This window comes from Leptosomus discolor, chromosome 22, assembly GCF_034619465.1.
Source record: "Leptosomus discolor isolate bLepDis1 chromosome 22, bLepDis1.hap2, whole genome shotgun sequence".
In the NCBI taxonomy this organism is placed as follows: domain Eukaryota; kingdom Metazoa; phylum Chordata; class Aves; order Leptosomiformes; family Leptosomidae; genus Leptosomus; species Leptosomus discolor.
The window spans coordinates 4220421-4241203 of NC_141412.1; the positions used below are offsets into that span (position 1 = coordinate 4220421).

The window sequence follows — 20783 nt, forward strand, 5'->3', positions numbered from 1 at the left end:
GGGAAACTCTCTAGGTAAAATGACACAGTATCCAACACCAGGAGCTGAACTGGAAGTAGAGGCTTATCAGACACCTATTACCAGATGTCTGCTTTGTTTATGTGACTCAGGACTGCCTTCCCTACACAACAGAGCTGTACTTTGTCCTGCCCAGGGTGGCTAGGTTGAGTCTGGGGTAGAGGGCAAGTGAAATTTTGGTACATGTGATGAAAATGGGTGACTGCTCCTAGGAAGAGAAGTTCTCAGATACTGTAGGGCAAGTTTGAAAACTATTTCCCATAAGGAAGTAGCTCAAGTCCAGGAATATAGGAATCTAGAACCTACAAGTTCAGTATCCTCTGCGCAGCAGTGGTCAGAGCCAAGTCCTTCAGAGGAAAATAAAAACGACAGATCTGCCTCCAGAGGAAGCCTGTACCTATCTCTCATTGTTTCCTACTAGCCTTCAATATGAAGTGTAAGGCTTTATAGTCTTTGGAAATGTTTTTTCTGCCTAATTTAACCAGAGAAAATATTTTTACAGTTCTTGCAATTTTTTAAGTGTTGTGCTAAGGTTTAAGCCTCAACAATAGCACGTGGCCCAGCATTTGGTATATAAGTGGGACAGTGCACCCAAGTACTTTCTCATGGAAGCAGCGTTGTGCTTGTTTACCTGTCCCTGGTGTGTTTTCCTCACTGCATGCTCTGTCACTCTATCCTTCAGTCTTACCTGGATGCCCGAAGGTCAGCTCAAGAATGCTGTTTGTTCAGTCTTGGGAAGAGCTCTCCATAAGGCTTCTACATCATGGCTCACCCCAGAACTGGTGAATTCACAACCTGGCCATAGCAAAGGTATCTTCCAAATGCTTCGTCCAGGCTTTTTGGTAGATTAGTGGCCCTCGCTTTTTGAGGTACTGCCTTCATTCTGGATTCAGTGCCCAATTCTCATCACACTAAGGCTCATTTGCCACAGGTACCACTCCAGTGGTGTTACTGCAGCTTTGCAGTGCTGACCATAAAAGCAGAGTCAGGCTCCTGGCCTTATCGCTCTGGTTGCATCATTAAGTTTATTCTGGCAATTAAAGCACCTCTGTTGCCTTGACATAAAGGGTCCGTCCTCTTTAGTACAGAGGTTAGTTCAGACACATGCCTTAATACTGCATATCTCTTGACCTTTTTGAGTGATCCTTTCGCATCTCCACTTTGGTTACAGCCTCCAAAAGTGTTTCACTAGAAGACTGAAAGCAGAAAACGTGAAGCATCTGTCAGTTCTCTTTGAGGTTGAACACCAGACTACCCTCAGCAGAGAGTCTGTCTCAAGATCTTCAGATAAGACAATGCATCTTTGAGAAGGTTTCCAAAACCAGTACAAGACACTTCTCCCTCCCCACAAAACCTCTCTGGAGTATTATGCGTCTTTAAGTCTCTGTTGATCCCTTTTAAAAAAATCCTGAGGTTTGGCTTCATTTCATTGGTACAGCGCCTAGCTGTTGTAGTTTTAAAATGCTCAGTGTTCCATTTCCAAAAAAAAAAAAAAAAAAAAAAATTAAAAAGAAGGCTCCCTTTTCCCTCAAATATATCTTTCTTAAAAAGAAAAATTATTCTGTAGCAGAACCTCAGTGCTGGAAGATGTAAGAAAGAGCTGAGTGGGAGGGCTTCTTGTGGTGTGAATAATCACAAGTGATTAAAATTAAGCTGACCAGGAAGATAACTAGCTAATCTAACAATTCCTATGTGGCTGGTGGTATGTGAAGTGTTTCTGGACAGCAGGAGTCTCCAGACGGCTGGTGAGCAGTCACACGGTCTGGAACGCTCGGCTTTGGGCAGGCACCATGACCAGCGTCGCTCCCATTTTCATCAGGTTAGTGTAGTCGACTTTCTTTGGCTCAATTTCTTTTCCTTCTGTCTCCCTCTGGCTGTACTGGGGAGCAGTCAGATGGGGAGTGGCTTCTGTGGACAAAGTCCGTTGGCTGCGAGAGGCACTGTTGGCTGTCGACCTGGTTGAGGAAGAACCTGAGCGTGAGCTCCTGGAACCAGAGGAAGAGGAACTGGGCTTGACGAGATGGGCCTTGGGTGCCTCTGCATCTTCTCTGCAATCAAACAGATGACAGGGCTCAAACACCACGAGAACAGAAACACTTACACATTTTACCAGACTGAATTGCTGCTGCAATAAGCACTTGCTTATTGAAGCTGCAAATGACCAGGGCGTATTTGTCCAGCAGTCTGAGCAAGGTAGAGGGTTTTCTCAATTCTGTGCTGGGTAACTTTGGGGACTGAACTCCCTATTGCTCTGCAGAGCTATTGGTCAAATGGATTTATAATACTGCACACGACCAGCTCTTTGTGTGCAGCTTTGAGGCCCGTGGAACAAATGCCAAGTGTCAGTGCAAACAGTTCAGATAGAAGTGCCTGCTTTGTAATCCTCACTCATACTGACAAACGGCCTAGACAGGGCTAGCTGAGACCAGTTCTTCTAGTTAAAAACAAACAAACAAACAAACAAAAATGTGGGTAGTGAAAGAAGTGCGAGAACTGAGTCCAGAGAGAGAGAGAGAGAGAGAGAGAGAGAGAGAGAGAGGAGGAAACAGTCATGCATAAAAATATGATACAAGAGGCTGAAGCTCAAACTAAAAATAGAGAGGCATGCAAGATTTGAAAGCAAAGAGGACAGGAAAGAGGGAAGGGAAGAAATCAGCAGAGACTACTTTCTTGCTGGCAACCTGACCATCAGGCAGAGTAATCAGCTGCTGAATGGATGATTTGGTACACAGATGTTGTAGGAGGGCAGGCAGTCTTTTACAAATAGGCATAAAGATGGAACAAGGCAAGGAGTTCCTTCAAGGGCAGGAGCAGCTAAAGCTCATTCCTGGAAATATCTTTTTCCAGTGTTTTCCTTCCTGAGAAATTTAGGCTGGATTGGCTAGAGACCAATCTCTGCTTAGGGGAGTTAAGTGGCAGACCTCACACGCCTGTAACAGATGAGTTTAAAGAACACGCGTCAGCATTCTTGATACGCCTGCTCAGGGCAAGGCTTCTCAGCTCTGCACACAGCAGCTCAGGGGTTTTTCACCCTGAGCTAAATCCAGAAGCACAGTTGTTCAAAAGGCTCAAGAAAGACTGAGAGAACCTCCCTGCCTCATAGCATTCCCAACAGAAACTGCAATTGGGAAAAAAACCCAAACAGCCTCTCAGAACCACAATGGACAAGTGGGTTGAATTTTGTACCGGAGAGGATGATGCAAATGCTTTGAAATGCTAAAATTGCAAGTGTGAGAGAGAATATTTTGTTGAGTTTTGTGCTAATTTGTCCTGGGGGGGGAGAAAAACAAACAAACAAACAAAAAACGAACAAAAAAAAGACATTTCCATCTATCTCGTTTTCTGGAAAGTCTTCACAAAGATTCTCTCAGTCTATAAATTTGTCACTGATACTTCAGGGAGACTTTAAAAGCTTTTCAGAACAACCTTTTAAGAGGCTTATACCTAGGTTACTTAAAACTGCAGTGAAAAGATATGCAAAACGGGAAGAATGGAGGGTGGGAGGTGAATGATTAAAGGCGTTACCTGATTTCATTTGGTGCCTCCTCTTCCTCATATCTCTTCTTTTCTTTCCTCCTTATTGTCAGCCTCACCACCAAGAAAAGGAGGGAAAGTCCCACCACCACACCACAAACCGCTCCAGCGATCATGCCGATATTTTGTGCATCTGTTGTCGTCCAGAAAACAAACGCGTTAGTTGGTTGAACTCTCACTAGGGCCACATGGTCAGATTCTAGTCCACACTACAACTTGTAGCACTGCGTACAAATCAGAACAGAATGTATGAGGCTACTTATTTAGGCGTGTCTCCCCACAGAAGTTGAACCCGTTTATCTTCAGGCATTGTTTCTAAACCTGAGCTAACAGTGAGAAAAGCATTCACCTCTGGAAGGGTGGGATGGCAAGTGCTATGCCTTTAGCTATGAGTCAAGAATTGAAACGAGGAGGAAAAATCCTCTGATAAGAGGCAGACAGGACAACCACATCCAAAACAAAGCACCAAGCAGTTTCCTAGAGGCAGAAGAGTGTTTGAACTACAAATGATTCCCCACGAGGATTATTTTTCCCCCTTCAACTCACCCTGAAATGATTACAATCCACCTGCAGAATGAATTATTCCATTGGGGAAACAAATGACCTGAGGAGTGCAGAGAGGAAGGAGGAAAGGAAGACCGTACTGTGCAAGTGCAAGGCATTTTTCACCCAAAATAACACAGTCAACGAGAGAACACTTCCTAGTGCATACGGGCCCTTAGTTGATACTTTATGACAACTCCCTTTGATAAGAGTGGTTAGGGTGGGTTTGGCTGAAAGTTGTTTCCTTAAGGCTTGTCCCTACGGAGGGTTTAGCAAACCAAAGTGAGGTTTTAAACCAATTCAATTCAATTGGCATAAAAGCTGCCTGGACGCTTTTACTTCAGATGCCTGAGGCAAACAGGTTTGCCTTGCTACATCACCATATTCCAGTTATTTCAGGCCTGACTGGGCAGAAAAATTCCAAAGCTATGGAATCTGCAAGAAGAGACTTCTCTGTTAGCAGTCTTTTATCAGAGCAGTTCCAGCTCCTGCTGATCTCCCCTGAGAGCTGCACATAAAAGCCTGCTAAACTGTATTGTTTGTATTTGTGTCAATGCTGGTGCTAAACTCCACCCTTTTCCTGGCATGCATATGGAAAGGACACAAGTACCTAGACAAGCACACACCCTTGAGGGTGGTTGATCAGGTAGGACACTGATTTTAATCTCTAGTGTTCAGAAGAGAATTTATTAAATCTGGATTAAAACCAAACTATGTCAAAAGTTGCTTTTTATTCTGCACGTTACTTCATGTCAAAGTCAGCCTTTCCAGCTGCCTTTCGATATTTTACTGTCCCAAGTGCAACACGCATAATTTAGAATTGGAATGATGGAATATCCACACAGAGATATTATACTTGAGAGTAATTTCTGCAATCACTTCAGCCAGAAGTACCTCAAAAGCTGGAAAACTGGAACCTCTAACTCACCATTTTTTCCCCTCATATTTTATTAGTCATTCTCAATTTCTTACAGATCAAAGCATCTGAGCCCAAGTGACGTATTTAATACTTCAGGTTATAGAGGGCTGCTGTGCAAAACGTAAGTGCAATAAATAAGGACTACTTCATGTGATTCAAGTACGAGAGGGCAAAGGTGTGGCACAGAGTTTACCGGTCAAGCTGGGACACTGTGAAGCAGCGCAGCTCATACGGTGGTGTGGATACGAGTTACGTGCCAGTACTTACGCTGCACTGTCACCTGAACAACACAGCTTTCTTGTCCAGCCTCGTTGGTGGCAATGCATTGGTATAACCCTGTGCTCATCTGCGTAAGATTCTTCAGCAGGACTTGCCCAGGATTAGAAATGTCTGAAATATGAAAAACAGCACCGGGACTAATCAAAAAAGACTACGAAATGTTAACAGTGGACAGGACACAGAAGAACAAATTGAACTTCCAGTTCAAATCAGTTCAGGAACAATCCATGATGCCGCACAGATAATTTTTCAACCTCCAGCATAACACTAAGCAAACTCCTCACGCACTTCCTTGTTCGGGGGGAAGCCCATCACCACGTCGGGCTGCAGCAGCGGGAGGCACTGTTACATCGCTGCCGCCAAGCGATCCCCATTTAAAAAGCGTGCACGTGACTGCACGTGTGCGTGTCCATGTGGGCAGTTCTCTGGCTTTGAGTGTACCCAGCGCTGCCAGAGGAAGCGACCGGACTTACTGACTCTTGACGTAGGCGGGAGATGTTCAGCTCTCTCATCTTCCTCGTTGATGCGCTGCCATCGGTAGGAGATGGGTGCAGTGCCAGAGGCGGAACGGCACTGCAAGGACAGTTCCTTTCCTTCCAACAGCTCCCCTTCCAGCCAGCATTTGGGCTTGGAAGGTTTTTCTAGAAGAAACAGAAGACAGGTCATGCAAATGCAGCAGACTATTTTCTCAGTGGAAACCATTTTCTTTGGCAAAGTACGTAATTTAAGCAGCTTCCAAGAGCTGCCTTCTCTGGAATGCGTTAAGGAATTACACCAGTGATGTTTGTTAGGGGACTTCAGCTACAACTGTGTGCAACTCCATGGTCTAACAAGTGGGGCTGGCTGGCTCAGAGGCAGAAATGACATTTTATAATACTCTGGGGCAGTTTGCCTCAAGGATGCTTGCATCAATGGAGCTGTATCACTGCGTTCCTCTTCTAAGTACTATTTCGAGAACATCCTTTCCCTCCACCTACTTCTCCATTTCTTCTGTCTCCCCACAGCATCTGGCAGGCCACAGCACTTCTTCCGCAGGATGACAGCGTGCGTGAAAAAGCCAACCCATAAACTGAAATCAGGGAAGAGAAATGCTAACCCCGGCAGCTTATTTGTCACCTCCACTGACTTGGATCAGTTTGGGGTCCTGGGACATGAACCCAGAGTCCTCAGCAGAAGATCTGGACAGGACGATCGCCAGCTAAGCTAAAATATCAGTCTAGGTTATGTGATGAGATCATAGAGATAATTTAGAAAGAACAGTTCATATGATTTTGCAAGCGATCATGCTTACCTCAAAACAGTTCTTGAGGCTCTTCCCTGTGTCCTGTCCTTTGCCAAAAAATGCAGAGGCAGATATGGACAGTGAAAACTGATCGTGAAATGTCTTTGTATTTGTACCCTGCTGAAATAAATCTCTCTCCAGGAAGTGAGTCTAGCAATTTTTTTTTTCTTAGAAAGAACAATAAAATGACCTTACCTACAACTTTCAGGGTGATGCGAGCCCATTCGTACTGCCCAGCATTTTTAACCTTACATATGTACTTCCCTGCATCGCTGGACTGCAGGGATATGATTTGTAAGGATGCATCTCCAGCAAGGAAGTTGGATGTGAAGGAAACGCGCCCTTTCTGTTCCTCATTCAGGTCGTCATAAACACGGCCTCCAGAGTAAGTGATCACCTGAGGTGCAGAAGCAATCACTGATCAGCCAGTTGTAATTTTACTTTCACATGGAACAACAAACTGAAGCATTTCCAGGAACTGCAGACTAAGGTTCTGCATGGTTAACTGACTTGCCAAGGGTCACACAGGAAGCCTGTAGCAGGGTGGAAAATTAAACCTGGATTTCAAGTCTGAGACTGATACATAAACTGTATTTATGCTGAAGATTTATACTGGAGCATTTATACCAGTGTCAAAACAGACATCAGCTTATGCCACAATGTATAAAAGCAGCCTTGAATTTTGGCTGGTTTTGGCTTGCTAATTTAAGTTACTGCAGGCCTGATTTTTACAAGCACTGAACTACTATATTTTTAATATGTTTTTTCCTGAAACCAAGGTTTCAGAAACTGTGCCTACAAAATCCAAGGTCATTTTTGAAAACCTGAAGGGAAATTCTGAAGTTTATCCAATGATGACAGATTACATAACAGTGTTAGTTTAAAGAAAACTCCATTGTAACACAACCTGTTCCAACACAGCATACGTGAATATCAGATGACTTTCAGAGTTAGAAATCTCTCTAAATAAGTCAGCTGTGTTTTCTAAACACTGCTTATTTCATCAGAATAACTTGCAAAGATCATCAGAGAAGTCTCTAAATCAATAGCTGCTGCTGATGTCAACACAGAAATAAGGCTCTTTTCTCAGCAGATGCTAATCACAGCTGAACCTACCGCTTTCTGTACTGTTTCAGAAGTGTGCAGCAGCCACTCAATATCCAGGCTCCCTTGCTCCAGGAGGCCCAGGCGGTGGTGACAGGGCAAAGTCACGTTTTCTTCAGCCACTCTCTTAAATTCAGTCTGAGCCTCGGACAGCCAAACAGAACAGGAAGCTGAAAGACAGATGCCAGCGGTCAGAGGCCAGGATGAAGGATGCATCCCTGCACTGACAAGTGTTGCTGGCTTAGGTTTCCCTGGATTTTTTCCTCATTTGCTTCAAAGCATCAAAGAGAACTCAACAGCTTGGCTTCCTGGACAGATTGCATCTGATTCAAGGGGACATCTACACATACATAGACAGTTTCACACTAATATTTAAGCATGAAGAACAGATGGCTTCACACTCCAGAGCTGTCAATACTAAAGTTGCACTCGCATCCTCTAGGCACTCAAAATTTCAGATAATCTCCTCAGTTTTGCTTTCACCTTTTATTACCTTAATTCATAAGCAGTATTTCCACCCAGAAGACCTTCAGAGCCTTCGCTTTATTCCTAAATCAGTCTGACAAGGCTTGGAGTTTCTTCCCTAACACTGGATGAAGTTCGTTGGGTGCATTTCAGCACTGGAAATATGAGAACATCCTGGGAACAACAGGGTTAACCTTAAGAAAGGCAAGTACAAGTAAGCTAGTGAAGTGTCTCTGAATAGCAACCTCAAGAAAAAAAAAAATCCTAAGTTGTCAAAACCTGTTTGTCAGGATTTAAAAAAAAAAAAAAAAATTGCCAAGCTGAGCCACTAGAGGGAAGCAGAGCCTTTTAAATGTAGCCAGTTAAACCCAAACCGCACGTTAACTCCCCAAAACCTGGTCCAGGAGTAGGTGCACTCCAGGAAAACATGACTCGCAATTTCTTTCCCAGTTTCTTTCATACTGCTTCCCTGCTAAAACTGAACAAAATCGGAGTCGATTCTTTGCTTTGTCCGTCTCCAACTTCTAATAACACACGGACTCATGAGGGTAAATTGAAAGTCCGTTAAAACTGACCTAAAGCATCAGAGGTATAGAAAATTCTGGGCATTTAGGTCATGGACCCCCCAGGTCTGCTATGTCACCAAATAAAAAAATTCCAAGCAAATTTCCATGGGGATTTCTGGGACACAACTGCCATTTACCTTTTGTGTATGAATCTTCAGAGCACAGTTGGGTTGTTCTTAAATTTTACTGTGCAAGAAGAAAGCCTAAACCCATTGTTTTCCTCCCATGAAATTAAGTGAAATGAAATATCTTCCTTCTTGGACTAATTATTGTGAAACTGATGAAAACTGGGAGAGCTGGCAGCACTAGGAAGTCGCATGTGTGACTGAACACAATCTTGTGATTACATAGCAAGATTACTGGCAAGAGCAAAAGAAGCTCGAGTTACATAGGCTGAACAGGAGATCTTTAACCTTTCCTGTAAGAGAAAAGAAAAAACAACCAACAAAAGAAGAAAAACTACATCCAACATGACACTTGCTCAGCTTTTCCTGTTTCTTCAGGACCAACTCTGGTTTCAGCAAATTCATTCTGTTCCTGCTCCTATTCTCAGATCTGCCTCTAAGTCGTTAGCATGACCATCCCTCAGCTCCCGAGCTTCTGATATTCAATCAACGCTTGCCAAGCACTTCTCTAAAGGGAATCATCTACGATGTGCATGCACATACATAAAACACCTAGAAGTTTAAGACATGTGGTGTCTTGCAAAGGATTAACCTCTCCTCCCCTACGTGGATCTCTGCAGGAACTGATCAGAGTGCAAGCTCCTTTTCAGCCACATTAGCTGCTTTCTTTAAAAGGAAAAGTAATCCAGTTTATCACTGGATTCACTGGTCTCAAAGCTCCATCTGCCAAATACAATTATGCATTCTGCCTAAGACGAACGCCTGCTTTCTCCTACAGCCCACATTGCTGCGGGCTGCCTTCATTAACACGCTGGCACTCGCTAGATGACTGATCAATAAGTTTAATTTGAGCACCACAATAGTAAGCATTCACGTAGCATTCGCAACATTTTCAAAGTCCTGTGCCAGCAGAGCACTGAGGTTTTGTGCACACCTCACAGGGTATTTACGTTTTAAAATGTAGTTCTACCTTAAAGGCCTTGACCACGATTATAAATCACTTTTTGAGGGAGTATAACAAGCATCATTTTCATTCCTCTCTGGCTTGGACAGATTGTTTTTAGGAGAGCTCACACCTTGGCCTGGTTCTTGTGGCCACCAGCAAACACGCTGTGGTCTTGAGAAAGAGCCCTGTTCCTACAAGCTCATCTTCTAAATGGGAATAAGAGCAGGGAGACATCCAGTGAGAGAGTGACTGCAAATTTCTAAAGCACCCTTAATTTTTAAAAAGGTACGTGCCATTGGAGATAACTTGGAGCTGATTCGCCATTGAACTGGTAATTGTCACGAACATTGTGTACTTTTCCATGACATTCCTGTCTTACTAAAAAACAACCCAAACCAACTTTGTCCCTTTAGTCCTCATTAGTTCTTTAACAATGCCCATGAACTCACAAGGAAGTCTAAGTTCTGCAGGTGTTCTAGGCAAGACCATCACTTTATTTTCTTTCCAATCACGTATACCTGTACAAAGTCAAAAGGAAGCTCAAAACACAGCTTCATAAAAGTACCCAACGTAGGTTGCCAATGATGGAAATTACCCACAAAAAACCCCAAATAGAGCTCAACGTGAACAAGCCTCATGCCTTTCAATAGTTTAGTTAGGGTCTCGCTGTAGTAAGCAGTGATGAAATGGAAGTTTACCTTTAGATACTGTGCTGGAATTTAGAGTATATGCCTCAGAAAGAAAAATGAACTTGGCAACATATGCAAGTCCCTTCTAGGTTATTTTAAGCACCTTATTACTCAACGAAGAATAAATGCCCTCTGAAGTTCTCCTGCATTTGTGCGTATAAGACCTAGCAAGAACAGGTCAAAGAAATGAGATTTTTCTCATAGTGCTTTTGCCGTTTATCCCCGCCCGCCCAGCTGACGTTCCATTTCAACGAGTACTACTGAAGGAGAGCGTCTGCCTGCGGACACCGCCTCAGGGCAGCAGACACCTCCGTGTGCCGGCCAGGACACACAGGGGCTGGCGGCACAAGCAGCTTGCTTCCCGGCCAGCCCTTTCGCTCCGCCGGCCGGGTGCCCAACCGGCCCCGCTCCTCGCCCCCGCCCAGAGCTCCGCAGCCGCAGGAGGGCAGAGCCTGCCCAGAGCAACGCCTCAAGGGCCGGCTCCAGCCGAACACAACACACGAGTTTCCCAGAAGCCGGACCCAAGCGTCTCGCCGCAGGGATGCAGGCTCCGCCGTTCCTGCCCGAAAAACCTCCCTCGCCTGCCCACATCCTGCTGCAAAGAGCAATTCGGGAAGCGCTTCCTTCAGCTTTACTCACGCCTTACTCAGCCTGTGTCCCATGACGGCAGGGGGAGGTTGGGGGGTTGTTCCCGGGGAGCAGGAACCCGCAGCTTATTGTGCCTGCCGCATTTGGAAAGCATTGGCCGCGGGCCTGAACAAAGCGTTGGGGCAGTGCCAGGCTGGCTGACCCACCACAGGCAAGGCAAGGTTCTGTATTCGGGGGGGGGAGGAGACCCTTGTAATGTGTAAGTGTTTGCTCTATTGTTTAGAAGACAGTAACTCACCCAACACCCTGCAAAGAGGGAACAAGATTATGGCCTTTCATCCCTCACTGATGTTTTAAACACCCAAGAACTACAGAGCAACAGATATTTTAAACAATACCAAAGCCAGCACACCTAAACAGCCAGTACCCAAACAGCACAAGCACAGATGTGCCAGGAGAAGGGCACAGACCGGGCCAGGGCTCACAAAGGGATTTTTAGCCCTCTCAGTAACAGGCATGCATAGCAGATTTTAAAGGTAAACAAATGCTGACAAGATCCTGCATCTTTCTCAGGCCAAGATGTCAGTCTTCAAGTATTTCCCAGAACTCATTTCAACATTTTTAAAGACCTAATGATTTTTAATGTATATTATAAGAGGTTTTGAATTTCAGAAACCATCTCCTGTGTAACGGAGCAAGCGCTAAACAAATCAGGACTGTGTGATGAGGCTGAACACAGGTTATAACTATCCGAAGAAGTATGTTCATGTCCAAATCCTTAACGTGATCACACATGCTTTCATATACATGCTATTATGCTCAGTTTATTTCCACACCCATCCAATAACAAGTATATGTATATACACAAATGCACATATATACCAACATCAAATATACATAAACATACAAGCAGAATTAAAGTGAAAATAAATGTTTTGCTGACATTTTTATTTGTAGGCAAATTCATGTGCTAAAAGCTAAAGAGCTTTGAGATTTAAATCTTTCATTAGGTTCAGAATGAGGTTTGAATTAGGGAGCAATGCTAAATATAGATTATACTTTTTAAAAAGTAATAAGTTGTGCTATATCACTCAACTGCTGGAATGAGGAGGAACAGCCTAGAAAATATTTCAGAGACTCAAGATGCAAGAAATCCATAATGATGCTTTGTAAACCTGGCCCAAAATGTACCTACACCAAGTTTAAGATCTGAATATCCAAAAAGGGTCTTGAAAAATTGAAGTTGCTTCAGGAACATCTGTGAAGTTTTTTCTTCAGCTACGCTTTTCACAATTTCGGCTTTTTATCAAAGATTACAGTTGCAACAGACTATTCCAAGACACTGATGTTGAAGGAGGAGAAGAAATGCAACCTGTAATTTTTCTGCAACCCAAGACATCCTATACTAGCACCAGACAGAGGGAAGCTACTCAGGAAGCAAGCAACTCAAATCTGCTACTGAGGAAAAAGCTTTCAATACAACAGCAAAAGCAGGAATTCCAATAGTATGTACACACAGTTTATAGCCTTGTCTGGACAATTTCCATTTCACCCGTGATAGGTGTTCTGTCTGCTTTTGCTCATTAATATCAAAATGTTTCCTGGGTAAAAGTGTGACAGGAATAGTGAATGGCCACTGTCACCAAGGCATATCACATCCTTTCTGAAAGAACAGTCCCCTACAGACAAGTTCTCAAGTGTAACAATTTTGTAGTCCGATTTTGAGTCCTTCTTGGGATATTCTTAAAACTTCTTCTCACATCTGCGTGATTCCACTATCTGAAAATGGGGTCCTTCCAAGAAGGAAGTTTTGGCCCTGTAGTTCTGTAACACACACATTCTTCTCAAAATCCAGGTAGGCTGCTGGAAAAAAAAAAAACCCACTTCAATGCACCTGACAGTCCCATGCTGTCTCAGCTAGACCTGCAGGGTGCACTGCTTGTACAAATGCTTAGTTTTAGTCAAAATGATCCAAATTAGCAGAAACTTTCTACTTAAATAGTTTAAATTCGCCCAAAGAGAATAAATATCCACGGAATTCAGGCTTGTAGTGTTCCTCTAGCTGAATAATCCTGCACCTTTGAATCACTTACTCTTGTGCTAAAAACATTTATCACTCAAAATATTTAAAAACTGAGTATGCCTAAATTAGACATATAGAAGAATATGTTTGAGAGTTAAGAAACAAAAAAGCCCAGGACAGCCTGCCATGTTGCAACTTCGAACCACTCCTTCATTCCAGGAATTTAAGACATTTCACATCTGTTGGAGTTCTATCTTGCTACATTCTTGTAGGAAATTTTCTATGCTTCTTCATGGAAAAGCTAAAGCCTGCCTTCCACTCTGCCCAGTGATCATTACAGCAGTAATGAGAAAAATCCAATCATTTTGCAGTAAGCAAATTTAGAATTTTACATGCTTAAATAGGAGGCCAACAACTACTTTTATGGCCCAAGAACTACACCTTGAGTAAAACTTTGAGAGATGCTTGAGTGACTTGGAAGCTCAAATCAGCTAAGTGCTAAACACACTACAGACACTAGTTCTACAATTAAGTATTTAAGGCTCAGTAGACTTTAAAATTAAGCTCTCTTGAGAAACCAAATATTTCCCCCCCACCACTATTACTGTTCGGTAATGACAGACACATGCACATTAAGGCTTTTATCTCCCCTTTGACTCTTTTCTCCAGTTTCTGCTGTGGATAGCTATGTTGGTTTATTCCAGAGCTCCAAGGAGAACCCACAAGATCAACACCCCCTGCTCACCCTCAGACCACACTAGCCCTAACAGTTAGTTACCCTGACAGCATTTTAGGCCAAAATAAATATAAAACGGTGTCTTCTTACAGACAGCTATTTTGCATTCTTTGCGCATGGGAGGAGAAGCTGGGGGCAGCCAAAGTCTCCTAAGGATAATTAACTCAGCCAAGGCTGCGCTCTGGGACATCTGCTTTCTGTATTCCTTGGCTGGCACAGACATAAAGGCCAAAGGTTGCCTTCTCCCGAGAGCTCGAGTGCTCCAAGTGACCAAGACCCGGCCCCCAGTGCATGCTGCCTGCAGCCCGCTCCCCTCTGCCTCCCTTTGATTTCAGGAATTCGGTTGTGAAGCAAAAGCATCTCAAATAAGAAAAATGTGAGCTAACAGTCAGCTCCCGCAGGAACAGGCTGGCTGTGTCAAAATGAAGAGGTCAGCCTATCCCCATCCACATCCACATAACATTGCAGAAGTTCCCTGTAATTGGAACCACATGTGCTTGGGGCTGAGGTTTGAGGAGGCTGTTAAAACAGAAAGCAAAGGGGAAGAGTCCTGCGTGTTGCCGAGTTTCCAGCTGGTGACGTGAAGCCTTTGGAATTGAACTGCTGAGAAGCTAGGAAGGCCTGAGGAGAACAGAGAAAGCAACACTGCACAACACAAAGCCTCCGATTTTTAGAGGTTTGCAACAACTAAATCAAGAGTGCAAGAGGGGGCTAGAATTCGGCTGGTGATTCACAGGCTCCTACCAACAGAAGTATCGCCGGCTACGGAGGCATGGGCAGGAGCTGGCCACCAATCCTTCCCCGGGCAGTCTTAGATGAGCCAGGGAAGCCATCTGTGGGATAGCTGTTACCAGCATAGTAGCAGTGCACTGTCTTCACACTGCCCCTAGGCACAAATGAGATGGTTCATCCAGCGCAGGTCTGGCTCTCACAAATGGCCCCAGCAGCAAGGATGCAATATTCCCTGGGGATAACCCAGGGTTTCTCTACTAAAGACAGATGAAAGACTGATCCTGCAGTACCCAGTGGCCACACGCAATTTGAGGAGCTTACCTATACACTCCTAGAGTGAAGAGGCAAAATTTTGTCCCTGAAAATGCCAACAAGAAGTTGGCCTTCAGCACCACCACACACAATTGAATCCAAAGCCTGGAGAGACTTTGGAACATTGGAAAAAAACACTGAAGCTTTCCATTAGCTGAAGATCTTCACACACAACCAGCAGCTATGCAAGTACTGCGGCTGTCCTTTTTCCCATTGCATTTTAAAAATCAAGTGCAGGCAGGAGGCTCTGGGTTTACATCCCTGGAGTCCAAAAGAACAGAACACAAGGCATCAGAACTGCGTCTTCCTTTTAATGGTTCACAGTGTGTTTGTACCAAGGAATGTGTGAAGTACCTTAATCTTTAGTCCAGGCAATTTTATCAGTAAAATGGTCCAGGTGTCTTCTGTTGACAGTAACACAGTTTAGCTAAGCCTCTCAGTAATGCAGCTGGTGATTTCAAGCCATGTGGATTAGATCTGCACAGAGAGCTTGTCAGTACATACCAGATCCCTTGGGGGCTGAAGCACCTACAGCTGCATGATACTCCCTTTCTCTGCAAGCACCTCTGGCCTGCTTTCTGTGCCTTACAAAGCTTTGTATAGAGGAAAGCAAGAAAAGACATTCCACTCCTTAACATCATAAATTTCACTCCTTTTGCCTGGTTTCAAATGAAGCTTGAAAGTATAATAAAGATGGTTTCAGTAATAATTTCTAGGGTGTCTTCTGTCTCAGAAGTATGCTTAGGCCTCAGTCTTCCAGCAAGCCCATTGTTGCTGTCAGTTCACGGACATGAAAGTGAAGGCACACAGAAATGAAGTTATCTGCCCAAGGCAGACACCAAGCAGAATCCAGAATACAAACCAAAAGAGACAGCAACAAAACTATTTTCAAAATAGGATTTGTCCATCAGCTCTATCTTCTATTTCAAAATCTAAGGAGTAGGTTGCATCAGCTGAGGTAACTGAAAACTGGGGAGAGAAGAGACTTCAGACCTTGATAAAGATTCCAAATAAAACCATACTTGTACTGAGGATTCCCTCTTTTTTTTTTTCCTCCTTCCCATGAAAGTGTAATGTTACCCAGGAAGCACTGAACTGACTGTGCTTCGCTGCTGCTTTGTGTCATAAACATTCAACTTGTTTCAGGCTTGCCAAAAAAGGTACCAAGAAAACCAGAAGGTGCTGAGAAGTAAACTTACTCTTTTCTGCATCTTCCTCACGGGTATTTTCAACAAAGTTTGATGTGGTTTAAAGCTACAGGCTTCTGTCCCTGTTCAGCACATCAATGTTACCTCAATGAGATGTTCAGTTTCATACTCACAATTGCACACACAGTATAACATGTCACTTATCCACTACAAGCAGTACTAATATGATACAAAATGAATGCCTAATGTATTAGCACTCTGTCACTTCTCATATTCTCATATTCACTCAATCTCAAATCCTCAGCTACAGCCTGCCCTAGGGCAGAAAAAGAACAGCAGCAGCTCCTCCCCATCACCCTCAAGTCTTGTGAAAGAGATACATTAAACTCCACGACACTTCTGGGATGAATACAAGGTGCAGTCATCTGGTCTGCCCACAGGACCAGGACCAGCAGCAGCTTAACTCCGTAAGACTTGTGTTACAGATACTGTCTACCCAGCTGTCTGCCGCTGCTGTTTCTCACCAATGCAATAGTAGGATCAATTACTTGGTATTTACTGAACCCATCAGAGGTTAGAAAAAATAAAGAAACCTCATTCTCTTAATCCTTTTACTTGCACTACTTCAGTATGATCTGGAAGGAATAAAAAAGGAGGATCAGGTTCTTAATTATCTTATCAGTATGATACTCAACTCCCTCCCTGCATCTTTCCTGGAGTCTGGCACAACAGCATACCAGCTGCAAGCAGACTCTGAGACCAGATACATCTTTTTGCTCATTTTTTCCACTGTTACCAGGAGTTATGGCATCTGGACATGTACACTAAGGTCTCAGATGAGCAGAGGCAGAGCTCTGTAAATCCCACTTTCTGAATCAGAGCTACAAATTGACCAAGAGGGGATTGCTGAGGAATGCAAACCCCAGCGTAAGTGCTGGAGGAGACACCCACCCAACTGCATTTTAGGAAGCTGGCATCATGCAGACAATTCACTAAATCTCTACACACCAGATATTAGTTCACATTGTACTGAAAAAGAAGTCTGATCTTGCATTTGGTGAGGCCCTGTGCTCAAAATGATCCCGAGGTTCTCCCCAGTAACATTTACAAACCAAAGACTAGACTGAATACTATACTCGTGAGAACTTGCATTCACTTTTAAAGAGACAAGCACAATTTGTGAAGCATGCTCCCTTCAGAGGGACAGCTTTCCAAAGTGGAGCACAACAGCTATTTTAACTGACAGCAACATTGCACAGCTGCTGCAAGCGATTCTGAAGTTAAGAACAGGACTGAAAAGTCAGACACAGGAAATAAGGAAGTGTTATTTAATGCAAAACACAAAGTATGATAGATTCCTGCATATATTTTTTCAGTGACTGTGGGGAGCACAGCTGAACCTAATGCCTTCTTGTGCACTGACAATAGCCAGAGATGGTGAAGTCTCAGGAGGATTCGACTACCCACAGGACTGCAGGGAGTTGAGGGCCAGATTCTGACTTCTGGATCCATTCCACTTGGCAATAGCCTACAATCCTAAAAAGGACATGACTATACAATAAAGTTACATTAATCAAATTGGTTAAGTGCAGCAACAAGGCTGCAACTTAAGAAGCAACATAACAGAAAGAAGTTTGTTTTTTTCTCCTGTAAAAGTTTTGAAACATTTAAAAACCTGTGGAAAAAGTACATTCGTTACTGGTTTTCAACTATCTACTTATTTACTTACAAACCTGTGCTGTTTCTTTTTTAATCTTAGTGTAGGTTACCAAAACCCTAGTCTTATTTTAGAAGTTCAAAGCATGAATTAAGTTATGATGTAAGATGCTTGGAAAAGGTGTAAGGAGTAAAACAGAAAGCAGATCCTTTTTACTTCCCTCAGAAATAGAAGCATGCTCAAAGTACCAACTTTTTAAATCCAGTTGTAACTGGCTTTCAAACACACATGTGGAAAAGACTAAAACAAAGCTTCAGAATTACTTGAGCTAAATAAAACCCACAAACTGTTGGGTGGGCAACAGGGAGGGATACTATTCCAGAGTTTAACAGCTTAGAATCTATCAGAGCTGAACCACACTGAAATACATTCCATATCATCAACAAACTGCCTCTGCAATAGGAATGAGATTGGTAGGGAAGCAGATTTTTCTTCTCTGCTCACCATAGGGCTCCAACGCCAGCAGCTGAAATGCTTGTTACATATATTTTGCATGTTTGCAAATACCAGGGGCTCTGCAACACAACAAAATCTGCAAAAGCCTAGGGCCGTTGCTTAGGGAAACCCTGAACAAGAACATGCAAGCATCATGCCTGCCAAATATTCCTGTGACCTTTGCTCAAAAGAGCAATCTAGTCCTCCTCTGGCACACATCCCTTTCCTCAAGTGAGGGATGCCCCAAGTAAGACTAGAGAGGCAGAGTCCTTTGTAAAAACAGGCACTGGGTATCAGCTTTCTGAGAGCAAAAAAAGCCTTGTCTGAGTGCTACAGCACATCATTGAGCTCTGGTGAGCAAGCACAATGTTTCCAAGATGCTGAACAGGAAGAGGGGTTTGGAGGGGAGAGGAGGGTAAAAATGGAATTCAGGCAACAGTTGAACAAATCTGCTAATTGGATGTGAAAAGGTCAGACATCTTATCAAGAAACATACTGTAAAGGTCAGGGGAAGTATACAGAAGTAAGCCTAGGAGGAATGGGTAGCACACATGACCCTGACCAGCTCCACCACTGGGACTCTGATAAACTGAAAAGGAGGGTGGAAATTCAAAGAGGTCTGACCAACTTAAAAGCATCACTGAACTTTCCCTGTGTTCTCATTCAGACCGTGGTCCCAACTTGAAACAACTGATTTCCTCCTCATCAAAAACTGTTAGTCAACACCTCCAACTTACCATAAAGCAGGTGTAAGGGTTGGAGAACAGGCTAGTCTTTGAGAAGGAAAAAAACGGACTATGCTACATTATTCCTACCTTGTGAACAACTACTTCAGGGTTTTTTTTTGTGATCATCTCTACTCCACACTTCCCTTGACCTACCTACACTCTTCCTAACGCAACCCAGGATACCATTGGCCTTCTTCACTACAAGGGCACATTGCTGTCTCACTCTTGCCTTGTTGTCCTGCAGGACCCCAAGTATTTTAGCTGCAAAGGGGAAAAGGATATAAAGTACAGGATGCAAGGACTCCAGAGCTAGCGCAGGAATACAGGCATTCCATGGAATCAAGTATCTCAGTGGGTCTGTACAGTCTGATGAGAAGTGATGGAGGAAAAATTTCTACTGCATGATTTGGGAGACACAGCAGTGGGAGTTGTCAGGAAATTCACCTAAGCTCCCTGGTAGGAAAGCTCAAGCTAGAAAAGTACCTCAAGCCCTGATGCAGAAGTAAGGTTTCCTGGACAAGCTGCAGCTTCTCTGCGCCTCACTTCTGTCCTTTCCAATTTATGTAAGAAAACCTGCATGCCTCAGGGATGCATATGTAAAGCTTACAGAGGGAACAACAAAATTAAAGAAAAATTAGAGCCAGACTTCTCAGAGGTGCACAAGTGGATGAGAGACAATAGACAAGTTGCAAAAAAGGGGAATTCCAGTCAGATATTAGGAAAAAATTTCACCATGAGAGCAGTCAACCACTGGAACACAGGCTTACAGATTGTGGAATCAGCATCCTTGGAGCTCTTCAAAACAAGACTGCTTGAAATCCTGATCAGCCTGATGTAAGCTGACTATGCTTTGAGCCAGAGCCCTCCAGAAATCCCTTCCGACTTATACTGTTCTATGACAAGCTTTAAATCTTACAGCAGGTCAAGGAGAGACTCATGAGACTCGAGACCCACTCCCTAAGCCTTTGGCCTTCCCACTTCACTGCCACTTTTAGACTGCCCAGAAAAAAAAGCATACAGCACTCCTCTCCCAGTGCCTTGGCTACAGAGAGGTTCCTAAATGCCACAGTTTGGTTTCAGCCACCATGACACAAACTGTGTACACAGCTGCTAGATCAGGGTGGTGGGGTCTTCGATGATTAAGTCCATTGTAATGTCTGGCAGCCATCTGTCAGCCACATTTACAGTAAACCCCAGCTCTCCTAGCATGTGTGGTCTGTGGGGATAACTGAGCACATAAATTATTTGATTAATTCAACCTCTTTTAGTGCTGACAGTATCTGTGAGCAGGTCACAGCTGTCTCCAGTTTCACTCCTGTACCAGCTTTTTTAATTTTTCTCTCCCTATGATGGAAAAAACAAGCTCTTGTAACTGATCAGATACATCACCTGATATTTCTTGATTGCCTGAACTTGCAAGTAAAGGCATATCTATTTAACACCGAGTTCTCCGCAATATTTACTTGGGCACCACTGAAATTTATTTCAAAGTGCCAGAAAAAACCAAATCATTAACTGACCAGAGAGTGGCAGAAAAAGGAGCAAAGCAAGTGGGCTAAGGTAAAACTTCAGTATTTGCACAGCACTTTATCCAGCAATGCTCTGATTTGGGGAACCGAAGCAAGAACCAGGGAGCTCAAACACTCCAGTTCGCTTCCTCTGTGCCCATACCCTATTGGTGATCCTGGAAATGCATATAGAGCCAGGTTTGCAGGGAGGTACCTTCTCTGCAAAAGCCAAAAAACTTCCTTTCCTGCAAGTTGAAGTTATATTATTGCAGTTCAGTGTTCCAATGGGTTAACTTTTTCGTTAAATATTTCCAGTGTTCTTGAACCAGAATTGCCACAAGAAGCTGCCAAAATACTTGGCTAGTCTCTTGCAGTACTCATGGGTT

The 20783-nt window shown here is 43.6% G+C and overlaps 1 protein-coding gene across 1 annotated transcript; it reads right to left on the minus strand.

The window, feature by feature from the left end:
* Positions 1–1771: 1771 nt before the first annotated feature.
* On the minus strand, positions 1772–15012 carry CLMP (CXADR like cell adhesion molecule). Its single transcript, XM_086476944.1, has 7 exons — positions 14985–15012; positions 7692–7849; positions 6771–6972; positions 5767–5934; positions 5282–5404; positions 3544–3685; positions 1772–2066 (listed from the first exon to the last, which is right to left on the minus strand). The coding sequence occupies exons 1-7, from the start codon at positions 15010–15012 to the stop codon at positions 1772–1774; spliced, it is 1116 nt and encodes a 371-aa protein (XP_086333070.1).
* Between the last annotated feature and the right edge of the window lie 5771 nt (positions 15013–20783).